Source organism: Chiloscyllium plagiosum, chromosome 21 (assembly GCF_004010195.1).
Source record: "Chiloscyllium plagiosum isolate BGI_BamShark_2017 chromosome 21, ASM401019v2, whole genome shotgun sequence".
NCBI lineage: Eukaryota > Metazoa > Chordata > Chondrichthyes > Orectolobiformes > Hemiscylliidae > Chiloscyllium > Chiloscyllium plagiosum.
The window spans coordinates 4,933,146-4,961,105 of NC_057730.1; the positions used below are offsets into that span (position 1 = coordinate 4,933,146).

At 44.0% G+C, this 27,960-nt stretch overlaps 1 protein-coding gene across 2 annotated transcripts in view; it reads right to left on the minus strand.

The window, feature by feature from the left end:
* Positions 1–27,960, minus strand: part of LOC122560484 — a 429,307-nt gene that overhangs the window by 119,266 nt on the left and 282,081 nt on the right. For both annotated transcript variants that reach the window (XM_043711128.1, XM_043711129.1), the window contains exons 40-45: positions 22,009–22,238; positions 16,879–17,040; positions 14,192–14,269; positions 10,051–10,422; positions 1,750–2,106; positions 304–654 (exon numbers count right to left, since the gene is read on the minus strand). In XM_043711128.1, coding sequence (XP_043567063.1) covers positions 304–654; positions 1,750–2,106; positions 10,051–10,422; positions 14,192–14,269; positions 16,879–17,040; positions 22,009–22,238 — 1,550 coding nt within the window. The remainder of the gene's footprint in view (positions 1–303; positions 655–1,749; positions 2,107–10,050; positions 10,423–14,191; positions 14,270–16,878; positions 17,041–22,008; positions 22,239–27,960) is intronic.

Genomic DNA, 27,960 nt, shown 5'->3' on the forward strand with positions numbered 1-27,960 from the left:
AGTGTCCAGGGATGTGCACGCTTATATAGATTAGCCATGGGAAATGCAGGGTTACAGGATAAGGCGGGGTTTGGGTCTGGGTGGAATGCTCTTTGGAGTATCTGTGTGGACTCGATGGGTTGAATGGCTTGCTTCCACACTGTAGTGATTTTATGAATATTTTAGCAATTTCTGCAATATCTCACCAGACTGGTACAGTCAGAATTGTTATACATTGCGGTAGTATAATAACTAAAGCATTGAAGCAACCACAAACATTTTTCTGAAACCTAAAGCAATAAGTAAACAATTATATAAACATACCTGCAGCTTCTTGCATTTGCTGTTTACCAAAAAGTTTAATTCTGTTTTATTTTTCACTTGAAGAGCTCCGTTTGCCAGAAGATTGCAAGTCCCCATCAATAAATCCAATTCAAACTCAGATTTTTGGTTTTTTTCAGCTGTAAAATAGAGTTTATTGTGTGCTGGGATCCCGTTTAGTACTGGTAGTTTGTGTTGAAATATGACCTCTATATTAACTTTAGGATTACATTCTGAATTTATCTCCAGGAGTGCAGTGTGGTCTTCCAATTGGATACTGGTTAGAAATTCTGCTTTACAACCTTCGATGTAAATGGATCCATTACAATGTGACTGGGCCGGAATCTTAAAATTCTGAAATTAAAGAAACAATTTGGGTCAACACCTTACAAAATTATTGCTTGCCCATAACATTTAACTGCATTCAATGCTGGTCTCTCAGCAAGAGGAAGGATGTTGTGAAACTTGAAAGGGTTCAGAAAAGATTTACAAGGATGTTGTCAGGGTCGGAGGGTTTGAGCTATAGGGAGAGGCTGAACAGGCTGGGGCTGTTTTCCCTGGAGCTTCGGAGGCTGAGGGGTGACCTTATAGAGGTTTATAAAATCCATGAGGGAAATTAGGTTCTAAAGTGAAGGAAAAATGGTTTTTTGTTTCTAGTTCTGTGAAGGACAGACCTGTTTTCCTCTAAAAGGTTAGGAAGACAGTTTGAACAGTGAGCTAAAAACAGCATTCCCAAGAAATCATGCGGCTTTAGCTAAATGTCCAGTAAGGCACCCAGGGAGATAATGGCTGAGGTATTTGATAACTTGGGTTTTACACCCCAGAGAGAAGGGAACTAGAAAGAAGTTCATTCAGAGGGAAGAATCCCATAACAGCAGAGATGCTGTTAGTAACAGTGCCCAGTCAAAGTAGAACTGAAGAGAAGTCCTGAGTTTCTTAGAAGCAACCCATAGAATGAGAAGGCTATGCAATGTCAGAGGAGGCATCCGACATGAGTTTAAATTTGAATCAATTCCTTACAATACTACTGTTCACAGAGCTATAGAATCAGACAGCATAGAAACAGTCCCTTCAGCCCACCTCATCCACGCTGACCAGGTTTCCTAAACCCAAGTAGTCCCACTTGCCAGCGTTTGGCCCCGACCCGGAGAAAGTGAGGACTACAGGTGCTGGAGATCAGAGTCACAAAGTGTGGCGCTGGAAAAGCACAGCCGGTCAGGCAACATCAGAGGAGCTGCCTGACCGGCTGTGCTTTTTCAGCACCACACTTTTTGACTTTTGCTCAGATTTGATGGGCCGAATGGTCTCTTTCCACGCTGTCGGGATCCTACGACAAGATAATTCTACCCACAGAAACTAATTGCAACCGGGCTTTGGAACTCTGAAAACCATTGCTTTATGTGAGAATTTTTTGAGGCCATTTCATAGTTAATTAGAACTTGATTTTACCTGTAATATCCAGCAATCTGTTTCTGTCACCCACATCCACTCTGCTTTTGGTCCAGTGTTTAAATTACCATCAGCCCGGAGTTTGCAGTTCCCAGACTGCAGCAGGATGGAGCCTTCCATTTTTGCTCCCTTTGCGGCCACGAGCAGGATTTGATTTTCGCTGGGAATACCCTGTTTACTTAGCCGTGGGACATTGTGCTTGAACATGCCCTGCACTGTGTATTTTGGACCACAGGACTTCTCCAGGTGCAATTCTGCTGTCTCACCATCATTTAGCACATCCGTTCTGAACGCAACGTTGCAGCTGTCAATGTTCAAAGAGCCACTGGTCTCCAGATTTTGTGGAACCCCCACTCTCTGTGGGAAAATAAATTTGAATCTGCATTCAGATGTGCATGTAACCAGAGCCCGACCTCGATACTAAATGGTCTATTTATTCAGGCATTTAACTTTGCTCAGGTTCAGAAAGATTATGTTTTTGTAACCTGTTTCATGTTTGGAAGCAAAAAAAACATTGCTTGCAGTTCCAAATAACCTTTGGGGAGCTAAACAGCTTGACCATTTTGAAAGCCTGCTTCACAGAGTTGAAACGACAATGCCCCTCAGATGAAAACCAGACCTGGATCAGGAGTTTCCTGTGGACCCTGAATGGAAGTTAACGTTTTTGCCAGACCGAGAGAAAAGTGATGTCCAGGGGTGTGGTGCTCCCTTCAGGGTTTCTAAACTCATGGACTGACAGGAACCTGGTATGGATCTAAGGATTATGCGAGAGTAATACTGGCCTCCTAACAGGATGGACTTGGAGGGAGATCCAGACCGCAAGATGGAACCCTGATTTCTCATTTGAGCTGTTAGAGGCTGGGTCCTTCAGAGTTAGGGCAGATTTGTTGTTATGGACTACAGGGTTAGCAATACTGTCACTTTAACAATGGTTACTGAGCATGTGCAGAAGCAGTCATATCATGATGATGTGCAATCATGTGGAACATGTTTCTGAGATGTCCTCTTTTATTCTGTCCTGTATACAATGCATATCCTGGAAAGGCTCTAATGGCACAGTGGTAGTGCCCCTATCTCTGAACCAGGAAGCCTGGGCTCATGTTCACTGACAAGGCTACCTCCTATCCACAACACAGAGATGAAGGAGAACACATAGTGTGGCTGCTCTAGCTCCTGTTGTTCTTCAGCTGATCCTGAATATTTGTGACAAAGGTAAAGACAGTTAGAAGGAACATGTGAATGGGAGCAGGAAGTGAGAAGGGACAGAGACACGAACTAATGGATGACAAACAAAGCACTATGACAGAAGATTAGAAGTCATTCATTTTGCTGTAACACTGAAAAAGGGGAGCGTTTTCAGAAGGTGTAAAAAGATTGAAGAGAATTGGGAATCAGAAATCATTACAAAACTAGGAAGCAGCAACAAAAATTCAGTAATATGGCCGAAGGACTGTTGCTTTTTTGTAATGACACGGGAATCATATCAGAAAAATGGAAATATTGCTTTAGCTATGCATCACCTCAGTCAGGTCCTGTCTGAACTATGGCCTTCAGTTCAGGGATGCTTCTTTAGTGTTAAAGTGTCTTACAGTCCGACAGCACAGAGACTGGCCCTTTGGCCCAAACTGGTCCATGCCAACAAAATATTCATCAACACTAAACCTATTTCCCTGCACTTGGCCCATATCTTTCTAACCTTTTCCTATCCATGTATTTGTCCAAATACCTTTTAAATGTTGCTAATGTACCCGCCTCAACCACTTCCACTGGCAGCTCATTCCATATGCGTACCACCCAGTGTGTAAAAAGGTTGGTCCTCGGGTTCCCTTTTATTCTTGCCCCTCTTACCTTAAACTGATGGCCTCCAGTCCTTGATTCCCTGACCCTGGGAAAAAGACTGACTCTATTCACCCTACCTATGCCGCTCATGATCTTATACACCTCTATAAGCTCCCCCTCAGTCTCCTACACTCCAAAGAGAAAAAGTCCCTATAACTCAGACCTTTGAGGCCTGGAAACATCCTTGTAAGTTTCTTCTGCACTCTTTCTAGTTTAATAACATCCTTCTTATAGCAAGGTTACCGAAACTGAACACAACACTCCAAATGCAGCCTCACCAACATCCCATGCAATTGCAACATAACTTCCCAACTTCTGTACTCAGTGCCCTGACTGATGAAGGCCAGTGTGCCAAAAGCCTTCTTCACTGCTGTCTACTCGTAACTCACTTTCAGAGAACTGTGTACCTGAACTCTAAGATCCTTCTGCTCCACGACTCTCCTTAAGGCTTTACCATTTACCATGAAACTCCTGGCTTGATGAGACTTTCCAAAATGCAAAGCCTCCACTTGCCATTTCCCAGCCCACATCCCCAGGTGATCAATGTCCTGTTGCAATTTCTGAGAACCTTCCTCACTTTCCACAATACCACCTATTTTAGTGCCATCTGCAAACTTACTAATCATGCCTTGTACATTCGCAACCAAATCATTGACACAGATAACAAACAGTAATTGGCCCAGCACCCACCCCTGAGGCACTCTACAGGCCTCCAGTTTGACAAGCATCCTTCCACCATTACCCCCTGCTTCCTACTATCAAGCCAACTGGGTAGCCAATTTGTCAGCTCCTCCTGAATTCCATGCAATCTAACCTTCAAGAGCAGCCTACCATGTGGAACCCCATCAAAGGCCTTACTGAAATCCATATGGACTACATCTACCACCCTGCCTTTGTCAACCTTCCTGGTCACTTCATCAAAGAACTCTAACAAATTTGTGAGGCATGATCTCCTATTCACAAAGCCATACTGATTACCCATAATCAAACCTGGTGTCTCCAAATGCATGTATATATTATCCCTCAGAATCTTCTCATGTAACTTAACTACCACAGATATTAGACATATTGGTCTATAGTTCCCAGGTTTTACTTTGCAGCTGTTCTTGAATAATGGCACAACATTCGCTACCCTCCAGTCTTCCAGAACCTCACCCGTGGCTAACGATGATCCACAAATATTAGCCAGGGCCCCCTGGAATTTCTTCTCTAGCCTCTTGGGTGTTCTTGGATATATCTGGTCAGGATGAGGAGATTTATCCACCTTCATACATTCTAATACATCCATCACCACCTCTACTGTGATATGGACTCTCCCCAAGATATCACCACTAATACACCAAGTTCCCAAGTCTTCATGTCTTTCTCCACAGTAAACACAGGAGAAATATTCATTGAGGACCTTGCCCATCTCCTGAAGTTCTACACATACATGTCCACCTTGGTCCTTGTACTATTCTCTCTCCAGTTATTCTTTTTCCTTTAATATATCTAAAGAACCTCGTTGGATTCACCCTAATCTTCTCAGCCAAGGTTATCTCATGCCCCCTTTTTGCCCTCTTGACTTCCTTCTTCAGTAAACTCTTGCATCCCCTATATACCTCCAGGGATTCCCTTCAACCCAGCTGCCTGTACCTGAGCCATAACTCCTTTTTTCTGGTCAAAGCCTCAATATTTCTTGTCATCCAGGGTTCCCTTTTCCTGCCAATCTTACCTTTCACCCCCAAAAGGAACATTATAGACCTTGAACTCTAGCTATCTCACTTTTAAAGGCCTCCCATGTGCCAGAGGTCCCTTTACCTGCAAACAAACTACTCCAATCAACTCCTGCAAACTCCTGTTTAATTCCATTAAAATTCACCTTAACCCAGTTGAGAATCTGAAGCTGTGGAACAGTTTTGCCCCTCTCCATCACTATTTTAAAATTAATAGAATGGTGACTGGTCCCAAAATGCTCCCCCACTGTCACCTCAGTCACCTGTCCTGCCCTATTTCCCAAGAGCAGGTCGGGTTTTGCCCCTTCCTGAGTAGGACCCTCTATATACTTTGAGGAAACTTTCCTGAATGCAGTTAAATTCCAACCCAACTAGGCCCTTTACACTCTGGCAGTCCCGATCTATGTTAGGAAAATTAAAATCCCCTATGACAGCCCTATTGCTCCTGCAAGTCTCCCCTGTCTCCCTGCATATTTGTTCCTCTAATTCCCATTGACTATTGGGGCCTATAGTACAACCCCAATAATATCACCATGCCCTTCTTATTTCTTAGCTCCACCCACTGGGTGATCCTTCAGTTATTTCCTCTGATTACTGCTGTGATACTCACCTTAATCAAAAATGCAACCCCCCCTTCCCTTCCTTCCACCACCTCTGTCCTGCCTAAAGCATCTGTACCCTGGCAGATTAAGCTGCCAGTTCTGCCCCTCCCTCAGCCAGGTTTCTGCAATATGCCAGTCCTACATACCTATCCATGCCCTGAGTTCTTCAGCCTTACATGTCAGCCCTCTTGCATTGAAACAGATACAATTTAATCCAACAGGCATTCCTTGCTCCCTATCATGTTCCAGCCTGACCTGTCTCTTCAGTTTACTATTTCTGATTACTGTATCTCCTTCCAGCCTTGCACTTGCGTCCCTGTTGTTGAGGATCCCTTCCCCCTGTTAATCTAGTTTAAACCCTCCCTTGCAGCAGTAGCAAACCTGGCCACCAAGATATTGGTCCCCGTCCAGTTCAGGTACAACCTGTCCCTCTTGAACAGGTCACATCTGCCCAGAAAAGATCCCAATGATTTAAAAATCTGTATCCCTGACCCCGTACCAAATCTATAGCCACGCATTCATCTGCCATACCCTTCTGTTCTCACCTTCACTAGCACATATACTGGAAGTAATCCGGAGATTATCACCAACGAGGTCCCGGTTTTTAGTTTTTTCCCTTGATGTCAGAGAGGCTTTTGAGCAGAATCACCTTAAAATAACAGTGGCTAAGTTATAAGGGCTGGTTTTGTGAACTTAGTATGCGTTGTGTTGAGGTGCTCAAGGTTGATTTAATCAAGGAGTTTAAAACGTTACCAAGATTTGAAAGGATCTCTATAGAGGATCTGACAGAGGCCAATAAAATTGACAGAAAGACACACAGGTCAAACTTATCTTGTATACTTCAAGATGAACGTCTAGTGTGACCAGTGCATTAATTTTCCAGTATTACTGGTTTTCTGATCAGCATTGCCTGGTCAGTGACTTAGAAGCAAGGGGATAACAATTTTAACTTCAGTTAGCAGAGGTGTGAAATGTTCTCCCTCAATGACTGTAGATACTTCAACCATTTGAGTTTTTAAAACTGAGACAGATAGATTTTTATTAGGTTGGAGTTTGAGGGAGAGAATGAGGACTGCAGATGCTGAAGATCAGAGTCGAGAGGGTGGTGCTGGAAAAGCACAGCCGGAGTATCAATGTTTTGGGCCAAAAGCCTGATGAAGGGCTTCTGCCCGAAACATTGATTCTCCTGTTCCTCGGATGCTGCCTGACCTGCTGTGCTTTTCCAGCGCCACACTCTCTACTCTGGAGTTTAAGGGAATAAACACAAGCACAGATATACGGACCTGAGGTACAAATTAATCAGTATCTAATGGAATAGTAGAAGCTTAAAAAACAGGAACAAGACCGCTTGACTCTGCTCCGCCATTCAACAATGGTCATGGTTGATTATCGCGCTTAATTCCCTAACCACCCTCTCCCCCCATATCCCTCGATTCTCTTTAGCCACAAGAGCAATGTCTACCTCCTTGTTAAAACACCATAATGCTTTAGCCTCAACCACTATTGGTTGAAGTGAATCCCACAAGCTTACCACTCTTACCGTGAACAAATTTCTGCTCATCTCATTCCTAAATGGTTTACCCCTCATCCTTAAACTACCACCTCTGGTTCTGGTCTCGTCCACCATGAGAACCTCCTTTCTGCAAGCAACCGGTCTAGTCCTGGTATAATTCTACAGGTTTTGTTGAGATCCCCACCTCATTCTTCTAACTATCTGTGGATATAATCCTAACTGACTCCATCTCTCCTTATGTCAGTCCTGTCACCCAGGAATCCATTTGGTGAACCTTCAGTGCATTCCCTCTATAGAAAGAGCATCCTTCCTCAGATGAGGAGGATAATACTCTGGATGGTGCCTCCCCAACACCCTGTATAACTGCAGGACATGGACCTCAAGCTATGAAGGTCCATGTGCACAGACTGGAGAGGCTGAATGGCCTCCTTCTGTTTCTTATATTCCTACAATCACAATACCGTTGCTTGTCAATATGTGGATGAAACAGCAAGATGAACTGGCTTTGTGTAAATAATTAAGAACTTACTTTCAAAACTCACTACATAACAAGTGAACCTGTGCATGGCCACAAAAGCCGATACCACTTGAGAATTGCTCATGCAAACATTTCACTGGCACCAACAAAAAACATGTGCAGTGTCTCAATAGTGACCGTGACTAAAGCATTTGTAGCTGATCCCCGAAAAGCAATAGCGTTCTCAGTCTCTCACAGAACTCAGCCCAACTTGAACTTCATGCATGACAGAGTGAAACTGGCTTCTTTAACAGTCCTTCCAGACAGTTAAACATGAAAACAGTAAAAAAAAACAAAAATAGGGCAAAGACTGTGCTAATCGTGGACATATCATAGCAGTCTTAAGAAGCTTCTTTACGAAGCAGCTACATCCACAATTTACAACTGATTCACCAACGTGAATGGCAAAGCAGTACATCAGGCTTAGATTCAAGGCTCTGAGCCAAGTGGGATTTGGGTGGATGGGGTTGGTGCAGACCTGATGAATGAAGGGCCTCTTCTGAGCTATATGATTCCAGATGGAGCGCATTCTGGGTTTCCCAGGTTGATTTTGTTACTCATACAAATGGTTAATAAGGATCAGTAAGATGTGTGCACATATTATGAGCTTTTCTAACACAGGAACATTGAATGATGCAGTACAAGAGAATGGTCATTCATTCCATCATTCCCATGCTAGAACTCTGGATGAGTAATGCCATTAACCTCACTCAAAGAAACATAGTAAGTAGGAGGAGTAGGCCATTCAGCCTCTTGAGCCTGCTCTGCCATTCAATATGATCATGGCTGATCATCCAACTCAATCTCCTCCTCCTACTCCTATTTTCTTCCCATACCCTTTGATCCCGTTAGCCCTCAGAACCATATCTAACTCCTTCTACAGAACATTCAACTCTCTTCTGGAAAACACTCCTGCTCTTTGCTCTGGTCCTTGCAATTTTTCTCCGGTGTTGGACATTTATCCAACTCTCTTTTGAAAGTCACTATTGAATCTGCTTCTGCCTCCCCTTCAGACAGCGCATTTTTGTTCATGTCAAAACAATTGGCTGTGTTAAGAAATGTAACATCATACTAACTCTGTTTTAATTTTGCCAGTCATCTTAAACTTATGTCCACTGGTTATTCTGTCCTTTTGTCAGTAGGAGCCATTTCTCCTTCCTTGCTCCATCAAAACCTTCATCAAAACTCTTCTTAGGATCAATACAATGCATTTATGTTTGACTACGATTCACAGAAGTTGTTCAAAAGAAAGACAAATGGAATGGAAGGAGAAAATGCTGGAGCTACTCAGCAGTTCTGGAAGCATCTTTGGAGATGCCATATCATCACGACAAAGGGAATGTTTCTGGAAACTATGTAATTTTAGTGACAGGAAGGGGTCATGTTTATTGGATGGAGAGTTTGCGCTGACTCCTTAAGGTAAGGCCCACTGACCCTAATACTAACCAGCATTGTTGAGGCCACAGGCATGTCTCCCCTTGGCATTAGAATGCAGGGTCAGAGGTCATCCAGTGAGAGCTGCCAGCTTTCAAACCTGGCCACTAGGAAGATGAACACGGAATCCGGGAGTGAGGTAAGATGTTTGTCGGACGACTGGACGGTGGCTTCTCAGGTTGCAGGAAGATGAGCTGGAGCAGTCAGAGGCAAGAGAGGTGTTTTTAGCAGATGCCCCTCTTGGCCTATCCCCAGTCTCCTAATCAGACACTGAGTGTGTTCAATCAAGGGTCCACACCTTCTCCAAGTGACAGGCTGTACTGGTTTTCTGCCGGGGACGTTTCATGACACCACACCCATGTGCAGTTAGGTTCAGCCTAGCAACAGAGGGCCAGGGTCCTTTATCTCCTTAGTTGGGGCTTGTGGATAAGTTAACAATGGGCCATTCCCTCCAGAATTTCATCCCAGTGGAGACAGCTCCATGCTTGCCTCCGCAGGGAGCACCACGTCCCACCATCGGGGAGCTAATTTTGAAAAGAGCTCACTTTTTGTTTAGAAGTTAAGGTGATAAAGCCCACTTCAAATATTTTTGCCTCTAAAGTTGGGGCAATCATCTATAAGACTATAAGGTGGACCCAAACCCTGGCAATTGGGTGGCACTGATTGAACCTTTATCCATACCTCAAGGGTAAGACATCTGTGCATGAGAGATGCTGACCATGAAGCTCCGCTCCCTTCTTTCCTGTTGCCGGGGGATTCGACATCACCGACAGCTCTGAAGCTGCATTCGCCAATGGTAAACTCAACAGAGGCCTCAGGTTTCGTCCCTTTGCCTGTTCGGATCAGCAGTCTGTTGTCCTTTGGGATGCCCACAGTCAGTATGAAAGGTATGGAGTGCCTGAAACCAATGTCTATGCTGGGAATTGGGCTCCATATAGTTTGCCATTCCAGTTGTGCAAACCTGTTGTCCATCTGGAGGTGGCCAGTGAAGTCTGCTTCACAACAGTCTGTCCTCAGTGTCCCATTCAGGGAGAAACTTGCTGGCAGTGCACTCTAGAATATGAGATAAAGTCATTTTAACTTTTTAATTAATAAAAGAGATACTTTTAAAATTAAAATCTATATTCAAACGATTGCGCATATTATAAAATTGCATAAACTGAACACTTGAAAAACATCATAATGCTGGAAGTGAATACAGTAATTATGTTCGATACTGGAATCATAATCTACTGAACAAGCGACCTTATCCACACACCGTCCCAAGAGAAACAGGCCTGACTGACAAATGTCTTAATGCATTGTGGCAGTACTTTTGAGAATATTAATTCTTGAGTTGATGACAAAATCAAAAGTCTGGATATAAACAGAGATTGATAATGAAGGCTGGGGATGGGTTCTGGGTCAAAAGGTCACAATTCCCTGCATGCTGCGGACTTGGGATTCCAAAACATGTGTTTCGCTTCGCTCTTGGCAGAAACCCAAAGTCAGCCTAAATGACAGGCTTGGATTGGAGTTTTTACTTTATATTCTTTCATGGGATGTTAGCATCTCCGGTGAGTCCAACATTTGTTGCTCATCCCTAATTACCTTTGAACTGAGTGGCTTGTTCAGCCATTTCAGAGGGGAGCTAAGACGCAACCACATTGCAGTGGGTCTGGAGTCACATGGAGGCCAGACCAAGTAAAGATAGTAATTTCCTTGCCCTTATCGATATTAGTGAACCAGATGGGATTTTAAAGCAGTTGATAATGGTGGTCTTGGCCAATGTTACTATATTAATTACTTACATATTTAAAACATATTGTTTTCAAATTTCATCAGCTGCCTATGGTGGAATTTGAGCCACATCCCCAGAGAACTAGCTAAAGCCTCTTGATTACTAGTCCAGTTACATTACCACTGCTATATATCATCGCCTCCTTTCGGACTATGAGCACTCGAGTAGTTCACAAAAACAGGTCAGTTCGGTTCCTGACCTCTGGGGGAGGGCACTGATTCCTGCCCCAGGGGCAGGGGGGTAGCAGTCTGATCTTGAATGCTCTCCTTAGCCTACAAGCAGTGCTGTGAAGGTACTTATATTTTCCCTGAATTTGTCCTTTGCCAGGTTTGAGGCAGCACGGTGGCTCAGTGGTGAGCACTCCTGTCTTTCGGTGCCAGGGACCCGGGTTCAATTCCACCCTCAGGTTACTGCCTGTGTGCAGTTTGCACAGTCTCCCCGTGTCTGCGTGGGTTTCCTCTGGGTGCTCTGGTTTCCTCCCACAGTTGAAAGATATGAAGGCTAGGTGGATTGGCCATGGGAAATTGCCCCATAGTGTCCAGGAACGTGCAGGCTAGGAGAATTAGCCATAGGGAATGCAGGGTTACAGCAATATAATAAAGGGGATGCATCTGGGTGGGGCGCTCTTTGGATGGTTCTTGTGGACTGGATGGGCTGAATGACCTGCTTCCACACAAAAGGGATTCTATGAAAGTCTGCCATAAAACCTGCCAGGGCAACACAAATGAGAAGCTGCTGGCCTCTTTAAAACATTTAAATTGACAGCCCACTTTCTGTAAGGCGGCTGAATGGCCTCCACTTATCCCAGCTCCATTATGTGCAGAGGTGGGCCAGTTGGGGGCATGTTGGGCATGTTAACAATGACACAATCTCAAGCTGTCTGTGTCTAAACGAGAACATTCAAACTTCAAATTCTCACAATGGTCTTATGAAGGCTCAGACATATGACCAACAATGGGAACAGTGTTCAGATAAAGGAACAGGAGAATTGTTAGCATTGATTGCAGTAACAGTTTGATACATGCACTAACGCGAATGTTGGAAAGTGGTTTCAAAAAGCACAGATGAAGAAACCCCTTATCCAATGTGTAAACCAGTTTATTAGTGAGCATATTTGTGATATTCTATGTTGGAAATCTATCGTTTCCAGGGTGACTTCAGTACAAAGCTAAAAGTTGGCATCAAGTCAAGTTGTGGTAGCACTTTCTATAAATCAGAAAATCCACACCAACAGATACTGAGAAACGTTCGCTTGCACATTTGGCTGTGACTCAGCAGTTTTAACAGTTGAAATCTGGTTTCTGCAATAGTTCAGATAATGCAGGGATGATCAGATTAAGATCACATTAGAAATCCAAGCCAAAATTGCCAGTTCTCTCTATAAGAGATACGTACTAATAAAATGGTCAGACTTTAAAATCATTTAGCTTGATACGCATAAGTACAGAAGCAATGCTTCCTGTAATCAGCAAGAGTTATCAGGAGAATCTGCAACATGTTTTAAAAATCTCCATAAATCAGCAGTGGGTTGAAGAACATTGAAATGACAGAGTTTCTCAGAGGTTTGAGATTTTGATCTTTTAAGGGAATCACCGCACAGCTGACTGCAGTGTAGGTTTGACTAAGTCCAATTCTACAAACACTAACACCAGCAGGATCAGAAAATCAATTAGTCATGTGCAATTCTTGTATAAGTGTCAGAACACTGCTGATAATTAGTTGAAAGCTGTAACCATTATATCCAACAACTGTCAGGGAAGTGGTTTTATTCTGCAAGCAAATAAAACCATATGATAACGTAGCCAGAAAGTCGTTGGCACAGTTTATGTTTAATTGCAGTATTCAAATGAAGCAGCTTCAGTTTCAGCCTGTTAGTTCTTGATTAATGAACTGGGGCAGCACAGCTGTGAGTCATCGGCCCAGAACTATAAAGGAGGAATGAAAAAAATTTAAATTGCTGAAACAAATGAGCCCAGTTGGGCACATGTTTCCTTCTACCTCCAAGTCGGGACATTGATTGTCAACCAGCAGCTTCCACTTGGTAAAGGTGCCTCTGCCAAGTTGCCCACTTGCAGCAACTCTGCACAACCCAGCGGTACCTTCCAGAATAATATCCATGTCTTTGAAAAACATAGCTGTTGCAATCAACTTGTTCCTGGCGGGTATCCCTATCTTTGTCCAAGTTGGAACAGCATGTCGGAGAAACAAATCCAATCGCTTTCTTCTCCCCCAACCTGCTTTCAGTTTCAAACGGACAGGCTTTCTGTCAAATACAATCTCTGCGGCTGTTCCAACTGAATTACTTCTGAAGTAAGCCATGCTCTCAGCTTGGATACTTTCAGGAATCGCGAGGGATTGCAAGCTTCTCATCCTTTGGTTCATCGTCCAGGTTAATTTGGCTTTGCTCTTGAAGGCGATAAGTTTTCCACTGGTGTTGAGGTAATTCTCATTGTTTTGCAAGGCAAACCCACCTGAGTAAAGATTACGCTCTGCCTCCCCAACTGCCTGGAAGAAAATTATCTTCTTCATTTTACTCCTTGCACTCCTGGATTTGTGCTCCCATTTGATTTCAGCACCATAGGAATCTGTGCATCGTGTAGTAACATTCATTGTCATTAATACATTCTTAGATGATACTGTAAGTGATCCTGTCATATCACAACCTCTAGGCCTCACTAGCCCTTTAACCTCCACAGAATGGTGAGGGGTCCGACGACCTGGTTTCAAATAGGAGACTAACCAGTAGCACCCAAAGTAAGGCTGCATCGACAATTCCCCAACTGTTATAACCGTATGTCCATCAACTATGAGGTGAAATTTGGCCATGTGCTTACTTGCAGTGTTTCTATGAAAGGTCATCACTTGTGTCTCACTTGGGAAACCCAAAGACTGCAATAATGTGGAAGAATGAACAAGTCTTGCTCTTATCTCCTGCCTGTGCACCAAATTCAAGCAACCTTCAAAACTAAGGCCTTGCTTGCGGTACCTAAGCTCAAGAATTGAGCAATATTTGCGTCCTGGCTTTGTAAGTGAAAGCTGTACCTCAAAGGGTTTGCCTGCCACTGCTCCAGAACAGTGTCCCAGAAGCAGCCTTTGAGAAGCCTCTCCGCTGCAGTTTACCTGTAAAGACACACAAAGAAGACAAATAAACAAACAGTTTAACAACAGTAGGGAAGCAAGGGAGACTTCTTCATGAATAATCAAAAGCAGCTCCTTTGCCCAATTGCCTGTTTAAGGTCATTCGACAGTATGTGTTTTTCGACTACAGTACCAAAATCCTGGAACAACTCCAAGGAATCGTAGGGAATGAAGCCAGTTAAGTGGGTGAGGTTTCAGTGAATGAGCATTTTGAGGATAGTGACCACAACTCTAAGTTTCAAAGTCATTATAGAAAGGGATAAGGATAGTGCAGAAGTGAAGTGTCTAAATTGGGGGAATGCTAAGTTTAATACAATTAGACAGGATCCAGAAAATATAGACTGGGAGCAGTTACTTGTAGTTAGTCCACATTTGGAAAGTGGGAGTCTTTTAGAATTAGTATAATGAGAATTCAGGATCAACATATTCCTTGAAGAATGAAGGGCAATAGCAGCAGGTCCAGGGAATCCTGGATGTCAAGGGATATTGAGAGTTTGAGAAAAAGAAGGAAGTATATGTTAGGTACAGCATGTTAAAACCAGGGAGGATCTTCAAAAGGATAGAGAATGTAAGAGGACAAAGAGGGACCACAACATTTCCTTGGCAAATAGGATCAAGGAAAACCACAAGATGTTTTATAAGCATATTAAGAGTAAGAGGATTATCATAAAAAGGGATGGGACCTGTTTTAGACAACTTGGACAATTAGGGCAACTTGTACATGCAGCCTCCTGTCCAGTACTGGGATTGAACCAGTGAGCCCAGATACTTTCTAAGCAACCTATTCAGAGATGCTTTGACACACCTCTGGAGCAGTGAGACTGGAACTCAGGCCTCCTGGTCTCAAGGTAGAGACAGTACCACTGCACTACAAGAATGCAACCTCAGCCAAGAGATGCTATTATATGCCTCCGGAGCAGGTGGGACTTTAACCTAGGTCTTTTGGCCCATTGGTAGGTACACTACTATAGTGCCACAAGAACCCTTTAACCTCAGCCCAGTCATGAATCAAACAATGCCCTTCCCCTGTGTATCATTAACAACATAATCAATAAACCATTAATATGGAGGTGTGCTGCCTCAAAGCTGTACTGCTGGACAATGTTCTATCGGTCTTCTGCTGCAATTGGTAGCTGAAAATGTGTTGCTGGAAAAGCGCAGCAGGTCAGGCAACATCCAGGGAACAGGAGAATCGACGTTTCGGGCATAAGCCCTTCTTCAGGAATGAGGAACGTTTGTCCAGCAGGCTAAGATAAAAGGTAGGGAGGAGGGACTCGGGGGAGGGGTGTCGGAAATGTGATAGGTGGAAGGTCAAGGTGAGGATGATAGGTCAGACTGGGGTGGGGGCAGAGGTCAGGAAGAAGATTGCAGGTTAGGAAGGCGGTGCTGATTGCACCTCCTGCGGTTGCAGGGGAAGGTGGCGCAAGTCTTGCACCTCCTGCGGTTGCAGGGGAAGGTGGCGCAAGTCTTGCACCTCCTGCGGTTGCAGGGGAAGGTGGCGCAAGTCTTGCACCTCCTGCGGTTGCAGGGGAAGGTGGCGCAAGTCTTGCACCTCCTGCGGTTGCAGGGGAAGGTGGCGCAAGTCTTGCACCTCCTGCGGTTGCAGGGGAAGGTGGCGCAAGTCTTGCACCTCCTGCGGTTGCAGGGGAGGGTGCCGGGAGTGGAGGTTGGGTTGGTGGGGGGTGTGGGTCTGACGGGGGAGTCACGGAGGGAGTGGTCTTTACGGGGTGCTGGTAGGGGAGGGGAGGGAAATATATCCTTGGTGGTGGGGTCCGTTTGGAGGTGGCGGAAATGACGGCGGATGATGCGCTGTACATGGAGATTGGTGTGGTGGTAGGTGAGGACCAGTGGGGTTCTCCATTCTACTGAGCCAGAGGTTCATTTGTGACCATTGTTTTTACCTTGTTGATTTTAACCCTACTGCGAATCCTCTTGCAAGGATGCCTGCCTTGAAGAACTTTTCCTCCTCTTTCTACAAGAATCTCAGGGAGTTCCTCTCCCACTGCAACTCCCAGGTCATTTCCTCTGCCCTGAAGCTACTCTATGCTATTTTCTCCCCACCCCCACCCTCCTCTAGCTTATCTCTCCACGCTTCAGGCTCTCTGCCTTTATTCCTGATGAAGGGTTTTTGCCCGAAACATCGGTTAGAGCATGAATCCCACCTTACTTTTCAATGTAACAGGAAACAGGAAAACAAGCAATAATTAAGGAGCTGTGAATTGTAAGATAAATAGCTATTTGTTTCTAGAAACAAAAAAAATGCAGATGCTGGAATCCAAAGAAGACAGGCAGGAGGCTGGAAGAACACAGCAAGCCAGGCAGTAACAGGAGGTGGAGAAGTTAATGTTTCAGAACCCGAAACATCAATTTCTCTACCTCCTGATGCTGCCTGGCTTGCTGTGTTTCTCCAGCCTCCTGCCTGTCTGTTTCTACAAGGCAGATTTAGTAATCAGGAAAGGTTTGCTTCATTAACATTTAATTACACCCTTGGGCCTGGGTGGATTTATGATCTTGGATTTATGACACTGAAGGTGTAAGGAAGTACAATATTTAGGAAAATGATGAGGACAGTGTATCATTCGCTGTCCTACCTGAATTGTTCCTGGTATCCTTTTAGACAATGCCTCTACATTGTGGTTAAACAACAGAAAGATCTCCCCTGTCCTTGCAGTGCTCTTCTGTTCTATCTCTGCTCGGAGATGCTGCTCCTCCAGTCTCACATTTATATTAGAAATGTATCCATTCCTGAGATTCTGTCAGGGGATGAGACAGACATTTATATACAAAAGAACAAAAAAATTCCATAACATGCATTTTGAGGGACAATGAGTGATGGAATTATGGAAATGGAACATAGCCAACTAGGAATCTAGGTCCTTATGCCATATTAGGTCAATAACCTTAAGTAAACATTCACAGTAAAGCAGGCACCTTAATTGTAAATTCTCCCCTTATTCCCTAACAGCAATAATCCCTTACTAAATAATCGTGTTGGGAACTTGAAATTGTGCAGACATCTAGTTATGATCTGTGGCTTCCACATAATATATCAAGGAAGACACATTCATCCTTCCACACATGCCAGACTCAATAATCAAGGGACAGATTCCTGGTTGGCATTGACAGAAACAATGTTGGAACCTCTATCATCACTACCCAAAGCTCCAGACTACAACATGCATGTGAACATGCATATTATTACAGAAACCTAGATTCCCTGAGTGAATTATAGTGAGTCATCAGAGTCTTACCTGTTCTTACATTAGAGAGAGAGGACTAGTAGTGCTTTAAACTGATGGTCATCATACCTCAGGCAAGGGGAGAGGTTGAGAAGGAGAGTCCTTCATGGTGACCTCAGCAGGTGATGGGAATTGAACCCATGCTGTCGGCATCATACTGCTTTGCAAACAAACCATTCAGCCAACTGAGCTAAATTTGACCCCCCAGTGAATTATAGTACAGCACCACAATAAATACAGATCAGCTAGTTCCCCAGTTTGATTGTCTTTGTGCTCGGCTCTGCCAACTGCTAAGATTGATGATGTATATTGGTTTAATTTTTCAAAAGTCCCAAGATTCTAGAAAACGTTCATCGGTGTGGAAAATTGGCCATGTAGCTCATCTATTTAAGAAAGGACAGAAACAGAACAGGAAACCACTGGCAAGTTAACCTAACACCGGTCAAAGGGAAGGTAATAGCAAGGTGTTTAGAAAATCTCAATATAATCAGGCAGGGTCGACATAAGTTTGCAAAAGGGAAATTGTGTTTGATTGATTTATGAGAATTCTTCGAGGAGATAACAAACAGCTAAACGGGTACCTGTGGACAAGGTGTACGGGATTTCTAGAAGGCATTTGACAAGGTGCCACATCACAAAATAAGATTTCATAGCGCAGGGAGCAACATATTATCATGGATGGAGGATTGGTTAGTTAAAAGGAAACAAACAGAGATTAGGTAAACAGGGGTACTTTTCAAGACAGCAAATGAAGTACCATCAGGATCAATTCTGGGGCCTCAACTATTTACAATCTGTGTCAATAACTTGGATAAAAGGATCAAGTATGAAGAGGACATAAGGAATTTGCAAAGAGATCTTAGAAAGCTGAAGTTACAGGCCAAAATTTGGCAGCTGCAGTATAATGTGAAAAAATGTGAAGTTGCCTATTTTGGCTGGAAAAAATACAGAAACAGTATCCTATTTAAACAGAGAGAACTTGGTGGTACAAAGCAATCTGTGGTGTCCTTGTCACAAATGTTAGATTAGATTAGATTACTTACAGTGTGGAAACAGGCCCTTCGGCCCAACAAGTCCACACCGACCCTCCGAAGAGCAACGCAGCCAGACCCATTCCCTCACACCTAACACTACGGGCAATTTAGCACGACCAATTCACCTAACCTGCACATCTTTTGGACTGTGGGAGGACACCGGATCACTCGGAGGAAACCCATGCAGACACGGGGAGTAAACCCATGCAAACTCCACACAGACAGTCGCCCATGGTGGGAATTGAACTCAGGTCTCTGGTGCTTGAGGCAGCAGTCAGAGTCGAGAGTGTGGTGCTAGAAATGTACAGGCAGCATCCAAGGAGCAGGAGAATCATCATTTTGGGCAAAAGCCCTTCATCAGGAATGAGGTTTGTGAGCCAAGGGGTGGAGGGATAAATGAGAGGGGGTGGGGCTGGGGGTGTGTGGAGAAGAGAAGGTGGCTGAAAGTGCGATAGGTAGATGGAGGTGGGGGTAATAGTGATAGGTCGGAGAGGAGGGTGGGATAGATAGGTAGAACAGGTCACAAGGGCAGTGCCGAGTTGGAAGGTTGGAAATGGGACAAGGTGGGGGGAGGGGAAAATGAGGAAACTGGTGAAATTCACATTGAAGAAAGTGTGGTTGCAGGATTCCAAGGCTAAAGATGAGGCATTCTTTCTCCAGGCAACGGGTGGTTAGGGTTTGCGATGGAGGATGCCCAGGGACCTGCATGTCCTTGGCAAAGTGGGAGGGGGAGTTGAAGTGTTTGGTCATGGGGCAGTGGGGTTGGTTGGTGTGGGTGTTCCGGAAATGTTCTTGAAGCGTTCTGCAAGTTGGCAGAATATTTAAGAAATATTATTGCTTTAGAAACAGTGAAGAGATAATTCACTTGGCCGATTGTTATAATAAAAGGGTTATCTTACAAAAACAGATTGGATGATTGGATCTGTATCCACTAGAGTTTGTAAGAATGAGAGATGACCTTAATAAATATATAAAGAGCCTGAAAGAATTGGACACAGTGGTGCTGAAAGACTGTATCTTCTTGTGAGAGAAACTAGAACTCAGTGACACAGATCAAAAATAAGGGTACTCCCATTTTGGACAGAAATGAGGAGAAATCTTTTTCTCTCTCAGGGTCTTCAATCTGTTGAATTCTCTTCCACACAGAGTAGTAGAGGCAGGATCATTGAATAATTTTAAGGGAGAGTTTGATGACTCTTTAATGACAAATGAGTGAAAGGGAATCATGGGTATACAAGAAAATGGAGACAAAATCAGATTAGCCATGACCTTAACAAATGGTGGAGCAGGCTTGAGGGGTTGAATGGCATACTCCTGTTTCTAATTTTATACCTGTACATTATCAACATAGATTGAAAAATAAACAAGGAGCAATGATATTGCTAATTGACTTTTACACAGCTACCTGCTGGCAGGATCATTTGCTCCTACGTTTTTTGAGGGAGATGACAGTTTTTCAATAAACCTGTTGACACAGTTTGCAGATTAGGAGGTTCAAACCTCAAAGCTCCCTTTTAAGCAGCATATACAAATTGAGTTTCCATATTTACTGACAGAATTTGTTTTATTTGACACCACTGTTGCACTTGACCTATAGTAACCTAACATTCATTTGTTTGACATTTAGCCATTCAGGGAAGCTGCACCTTCCTAACAGCATGAAGATCTTTGTCCAATTGAAATCTCTAACTGCTGTCTATGGAGCATTTATCCAAACCAATGTATTATTCTCAGTCTGGTTTAGATTAACAGGTGTGGATAATTTTCTGGAGACTTTTTTTCCTCTGAAAAGTCTTGTGGAAGGCATCCAAATAAAAACAGTATCATTGAGATGTAAAGGCAGTTCTGCAAAATAATAGGCGCTGTAGGTAAAGGATGGAAATTATGCTGGCAGACAGCTTTCCCATCTTGCCCCTTTCCTGCCATCTCTTAATGGCACACACTTTTACTCCCTGGTGCCCAGAACTGTACACAAGTCCTCCCTACCCAAATTGCTGGGCCTGTCCACTATTTTGCCTGCTTTAAATTGCTAAATTCACTAAATTTCATCCGAACTTTGTGTTCACACTTAACATGTGGACATAATGGGCTATGGCATCATATTTATGGGATGTGATATGCCTGTACATACTCACTGGTGCTTAAATTTAATAGTTTTGACAATTTGCTGCACTTGACCAATGTATGCATTGGTAAGACATCTGACGATATTTTACCGAGATACTGATGATAATTTACTGTTGTCTAATGCTCCTCCTGTGTGGACGTAGTCTGAGAACACTTGACGAGAAGGACTTTAGGAACTAATCATGAGGTAAACGAGGAGTAGTGGTGGTAACAGTAAGGTAGAGAATCAATGAGGCAGTTTAAGAGGAGGGTCTTCAGCAAGGTCGTGAAAACCGAGATGGAGCAACTCAGATGAAAGGAATATGCACAATGTTCAAATCCAAAATACAGTTTTGAAAGAGCTGCTGCCAATACTAGGGAAGGACTGAGAAGACACAAATGGCAGAATTTTACCATATTATTTCGAAGTGGCGGGGGGGGGGGGGTCAGCATGTTAGGTGACGACTTCCCCAACTGTCGAGCTAACTCAACCAACCACCAGCTTATTAGGACAGATGGACAAGAGCGAGTATCTCTGCCGATCACAGGCTTTGACAGTGCCAGCCAGAGAAGCCAGTAGCTTGTTTTGAAGAAGGGTCACTGGATCTGAAACATGAACTCTGTTTCTCTCTCCCACAGAAGCTGGCAGACTTGCTGAGTTTCTCCAGGGTCCTCTGTTTTCGTTTCAGAGGATAGTTTCTGAAATCCCAGTGGTCCAGGCCCACTCCTTAGGGGATGCAGTGGGCAGGAAGGTAATTTTTTTTTCTTGGGGTTAGGATGGGGTAGGATTCGGTGGCTGGGAAGCAAGGGTAAGGGTCTGACTTTCAGAGGATACTGAACTGCCCAAAAGTAGCGTCTCCAAATGCCCCAGTATGGGCAAAGGGAAAGTCGCCCCTTACCTGGCATGTAGGTTGCCATGGTTTCCGAGTAGGGAAGTTAGCCACGTTTTCTTCCCATTAGAAAGGCACCTGCTCATGGGGATAGTGAGTTGTAGTCCTTCAGTAGCCATTAACTGACCACTTAAGGATCTTAATTACTGGCAAGTTGAGAAGGTCACCTGAGGACCTTCTCATCAGCACTTAATTGCAGAGTTGATGAGAAGGAATTGAGCTTCTCCCCAGGACAATCTTGCTCAAATACTTTTCCCTCTCAGCACCTCCAGGGAGGAGATAATTAAGCCAATGTGGGTCTTACTGCAAGTGAAAACTTCAACTGCTGAACATCTGAAGAGTTGATAATGGTGGGAAGTTGAATAAGAAGGCAATGGAGAGGTCATTATTTACATTCATTATTCATAACTACACAAGAGGTGGAGAAACAGACAGAGAGGCCAAAAACTCACCTGATAATGATAGCTTCCAATGGATGAAAATGGAAGACCAAGTTGTCTCAGTTCCTCCACGCTGTGCAGCAGATTGGTGGTTAGCTGGTAGGTCGGGGTACCAGTAAATGTTCTCTCCATTTCAACAGAGGCCTGCAAGTGTTTACTGCCACTTTGCATTTCAATCACAACAGCACGATTCTTATTCACGTGATCATAATTCAGAGAGAGTCTCCCATCAGCAGGTAAACCTAACCATTAGAATCCAGAGTTAATTTGATGCTCATAAAGATATTCAACAGACATTACTGGTAACACTCAACAAGCTTGGCCCCATCCCAACTGATTGGCACCACATCTGGCACCTTAACCACTCACTTCCTCCACCACCAAAACAAGTGGCAGCAATTTGTACCATCCACAAGTTGCATTGATGCAAATCACCAAGGGTCTTTTGACAGCACCTTCTAAACCCACAACCACTACCATCTAAAAGGACAAGAGCAGCAGATACAAGGAGACACCACCACCTTCAAATTCCCCTCCAAGCCATTTGCCAACCTGACTTGGGAAATACTTCCCTCAGTGTCGCTGGGTCAAAATGCTGGAACACCCTGCCTAATAACACTATGGGTCTACCTAGCTCTTCAATGGACTGCACTGGTTCAAAGCTCTTCACCAGGCAATTAGGGCTGGGCTGTAAATGTAGTCAGCAATGCCCATTTGCCGTGAATGAGTCAAAAAAGTTAAAGCCTGGTCATCTCTAAAAATGAACTTAGGATTCAGACAAAGCGGTCTATTTGGCTAAAGTGTGCTGGAGCCATACTGGATCTTGTTTCATACCATGAACATCTCTGATCTCTGTGGTTGTGTTGGATACTATCAGCACTCTTTCCCAGCCAAGGGCCATTGAGCCCAGTTGCTGTACAGTATGACCGGTGCCCAACAGTGACTCAACAGCACAGTGACCTTCAAGGTGTGGACAGTTCACTGCTACATCGGATAATGCCAACTTCTACTAGACCATCTTGGCTAGTTTAGTAAAGTACAGAAGGGCTACTAGCATCCTTAGAACTGTACCTCAGCAGACAGAGCCTTTAAAGATAATTTTAATTTATTTAAATTAACTTGCCACCTAGTTTGAATAGACAGGTAATTGTTTCCTTTAGGTTTTGTCCTCCATTGTAAATCAGTACATTGCATTAGAGAAATTTCAGGCTGTCTAATACAAGGCAGACCTTAGGAACAATATTTTCTCTTTTGGATTTTGTAAGCTGATCCCACGATCTGAATTTCTACACAAGTTGTGCAATCCTAATGTCAGAGATACATATTTACAGCACAGAGAAATATCTCTATTGTGGATAACCCTTTTCCACTGAGCTAGGAAAATCTCCATTGTGAAACTAGATGAGATCAAGATGATTGCATTCAGCAGGCTTGCCTTCATTGCTCACACCTTTGAGGAGAAGAGTTGTGACCTTATATTAAGGGTGTACTGGACATTGGTGAGGCTCTTCTAGAATACTTTGTCCAGTCCTGGCCTCCCTGTTCTAGGAAGGATATTATTGAGCTGGAGAGGGTTCAGAAGAGATTGACCAGGATGTCGTCGGGAATAGAAGGTTTGAGTTATAAAGGAGAGGCTGAATAGGCTGGGATTTTTTTCACCGGAGCTTAAGAGGTTGGGAAGTTACCTTAATTGAGGTTATAAAATAATGAGAGGTACCGATAAAGGGAATAGCAGGTGTCTTTACCTTAGGGTGGGGGAATTGCAAGACTAGGGATGTATTTTTAATATAAGAGGAGAAAGACTTTGAAAAGACATGACGGACAACTTTTTTTTTAAACACAGTGGCTCATGTGTAGAATGAACTTCCCAAGGAAGTGGTGGATGCATGTACAGTTACAATGCTTAAAAGACACTTGGATAAATACATGAATAGAAAATGTTTGGAGGGATATGGGCCAGGAGCAGGCAGGTGGGACTAGTTCAGTTTGGGATTATGGGTGGCATAGACTGGTTGGACTGAAAGGTCTGATTCAGTGTTGTATGACTCCATGAAAAGAAGAGAGTCAAACAGTCCGGGCAGGCAGGGACAAAGCAGAGAACAAGCTAGGACTGATAAATTAAACTGCATTTACTTCAATGTTTAAGAGGCCTAACAGGGAAGGCAGATGAACTCAGGGCACGGTTAGGAATATGAGACTGGGATATCATAACATTTACTGAAACGTGGTTCAGGGAGGGACAGGACTGGCTGCTTAATGTTCCAGGATACATATGCTGTAGTTCCACATCCATCAAAGTTTTCAGGAACTGCAAAACCTGCGCCCACACCTCCTCCCAAGGCCCTAAAGGAGCCTTCCATATCCATTAAAGTTTTACCTGCACATCCACTGATATCATTTATTGCATCCATTGCTCCCGATGCGGTCTCCTCTATATTGGGGAGACTGGACGCCTCCTAGCAGAGCGCTTTATGGAACATCTCCGGGACACCCGCACCAATCAACCACACCGCCCTGTGATCCAACATTTCAACTCCCCCTCCCACTCTGCCGAGGACATGGAGGTCCTGGGCCTCCTTCACCACCAGATGCCTGGAGGAAGAACGCCTCACCTTCCACCTCGGAACACTTCAACCCTAGGACATCAATGTGGACTTCAACAGTTTCCTCATTTCCCCTTCTCCACCTCACCCCAGTTCGAAACTTCCAGCTCAGCACTGTCCCCATGACTTGTCCTACCTGGCTATCTTCCCTCACCTCTATCCAAGGCCCTAAAGGAGCCTTCCACATTGAAAGGAAAGGCTGGTTGGTGTAGGGAATGCTGGATAGTTAGAGAAATTGGGGGTTTGGTTAAGAAAAAGATGGAAGCATATGTCAGGTATAGACAGGATAAATCGAGTGAATCCTTAGAAGAGTATAAAGGCAGTAGGAGTATACTTAAGAGGGAAATCAGGAGGGCAAAAAGGAGACATGAGATAGCTTTGGCAAATAGGGTTAAGGAGAATCCAAAGGGTTTTTACAAATACGTTAAGTACGTTAAGTATGGGCGGCACGGTGGTTAGCACTGCTGCCTCACAACGCCAGGGACCCGGGTTCAATTCCCGCCTCTGGTAACTGACTGTGTGGAGTTTGCACATTCTCTCCGTGTCTGTGTGGGTTTCCTCCGGGTGCTCCAGTTTCCTCCCACAGTCCAAAAATGTGCAGGTCAGGTGAATTGGCCATGCTAAATTGCCCGTAGTGTTAGGTGAAGGGGTAAATGTAGGGGACTGGGTCTGGGTGGGTTGTGCTTCGGCTGGTCGGTGTGGACTTGTTGGGCTGAAGGGCCTGTTTCCACACTGTAAGTAATCTAATCTAATCAAAAGGGTAACTAGGGAGAGAATAGGGCCCCTCAAAGATCAGCAAGGCGGCCTTTGTGTGGAGCCGCAGGAGATGGGGGAGATACTAAATGAGTATTTTGCATCAGTATGGACTGTGGAAAAGGACATGGAAGATATAGACTGTAGGGACATAGATGGTGACATCTTGAAAAACGTCCATATTACAGAGGAGAAAGTGCTGGACGTCTTGAAACACATAAAAGTAGATAAATCCTCAGGACCTGATCAGATGTACCCTAGAACTCTGTAGGAAGCTAGGGAAGTGATTGCTGTGCCCCTTGCTGAGATATTTGTATAATCGATAGTCACAGGTGAGGTGCTGGAAGACTGGAGGTTGGCTAATGTAGTGCCACTATTTAAGAAAGATGGTAAGGACAAGCCAGGAACTATAGACCGGTGAGCCTGACGGTGGTGAGGGAGTCCAGAACTAAATGGCATAAGTTTAGGGGGAGAGGAGAAAGATATAAAAGAGACCTAAGGGGAGACAGTGTGTGTAATGAGCAGCCAGAGGAGATAGTGGAGGCTGGTACAATTGCAACATTTAAAAGGCTTCTGCATGGGTATATGAATAGGAAGGGTTTGGAGGCATATGGGCCAGGTGCTGGCAGGTGGGACTAGATTGGGTTGGGATATCTAGTCGGCATGGACGGGTTGGACCGAAGGATCTGTTCCGTGCTGTACGCCTCTGTGACTCTATCAAAATGTGCTTCGCCCTGTGGAAAACTTTGTATTTTGTTTCAGGACCTAGGTGTTGAGGTCAAAAGGGGATTAGGACTCCACAGTGTGCGTGTGGAGAGCAATGGCCTGACAGTAATTTTTCTCAATGGTCAGAGGATGTGCTCACCATCCAATTACAGATAGTGGGTGGGTCCCTGAAGCTGGCGGGCTATTGGAAGCTTTTCAGTCTGGAAGGAGGAACTGCCTGCAGTTCAGGTGATTGAGACAGACCGAGTGACAACTGATCTCACATGGTTTGGGGGTGGAACAGAGTCTGTTAATCAGAATATTACTTTCCTCTGTCCTCACCTTAATTTGGGGTCAAAGCTCATTTGAAAAACAAAATCAATTGCGATCACAAAAATTCAGTCAATAGGACTCAATTGTACACAATTTCACGCGCAGTGGCTAACACTGCTGGCAGTTACTTCCTGTTCATGAACTACTTACAAGTAAGCAGCAACTTGAAAGTGGTCCTGATCATACCTTCCAAAAGTGTTGGATAGTTTCAGTTGGATCATCCTCCGAGGTGATGACAAGGTTTATTTGGAACTTTTGAATCTTATGGGGAGGTTGATATTCTCTCAGCAATGACTTGTTTTTACTAAATTAGTGGTGCTGGAAGAGCACAGCAGTTCAGGCAGCATCCGAAGAAGGGCTTTTGCCCGAAACGTCGATTTCTAAGCTCCTTGGATGCTGCCTGAACTGCTGTGCTCTTCCAGCACCACTAATCCAGAATCTGGTTTCCAGCATCTGCAGTCATTGTTTTTAACCTTGTTTTTACTAAATATTAATCACTGAGAGGGGATGGAGGAGTGTGCACATAAGTGTGCAATGATTGTGTATTTTCTTTGTTCTTTCAAGGAATGTGGGTGTCACTAGCAATTGCCTGTGTGTATTTATCCTTAGACTCATTGGTATTTCACAGGAAAGTTAAGAATCAACTACGTTGCTGTGAGTCTGGAGTTACGTGGAGAACGAAGTAACCCAGAAGGAAAATCAATAAAACCGAGAAGGAGAAGCTAGTAAAACATGTGAATGAACATTTGATTTGATTAGTCTTGTGTGCTGGAGCTGCATTTTGAAGTACATTCATTATTAGTTTTTCCCTTCTTGGATGGATAGTAGATTTCCTTCTCCAAAGGGGATTAGTTAACCAGATGGAATGATAATTGATGATAGTTTCAGAGTCACCGCTACTGAATAAGCTTTTAGTTCCTGTTTTAGTTAATTATTTAATTCTACCAGATTCTCTGGTGGGATTTTCACCCAGAGCCACTTGGATTACAACTCAGTGACATTACCATTGATCCACTGTCTTCTCTGACCTCTACTGCACTGCATTCTGATGAACAGATCATTCATATCAATACTTCAGAGACCCATATAACAATCATGACAAGTTGTAGCTGAATACTTGTGATGGCAACACTGCCAACACTGGACTTAAAACGTCAATGAACACAGAGTTAGGTAATGTTCTTGAATAAAGGTAAGACAGAGATAAGATACAGAGCTGGGCTGAGAAGTGGCAAATGGAGTTTAAAGCGGAAAGGTTTGAGGTAGTTCACTTTGGAAGAAGAAACAGGAATGCAGAGTACTGGAAGAATGGTAAAATTCTCGGCAGTGTGGTGTCCAGGTGCATAAATCCCTGAAAGTTGCCACTCAGGTTGTTAGGGTTGTTAAGAAGGCATATGGTGTGTTGGCCTTTAATAGTAGGGAATTGAGTTTCAGAGCCACGAGGTCATGCTTCAGCTGTACAAGACACTGGTAAAGGCCACACTTGGAGTATGGAGTACATTTCTGGTCACTGCATTATAGGAAGGATGTGGAAGGTTTGGAAAGGGTTCAGAGGGGATTTACTAGGATA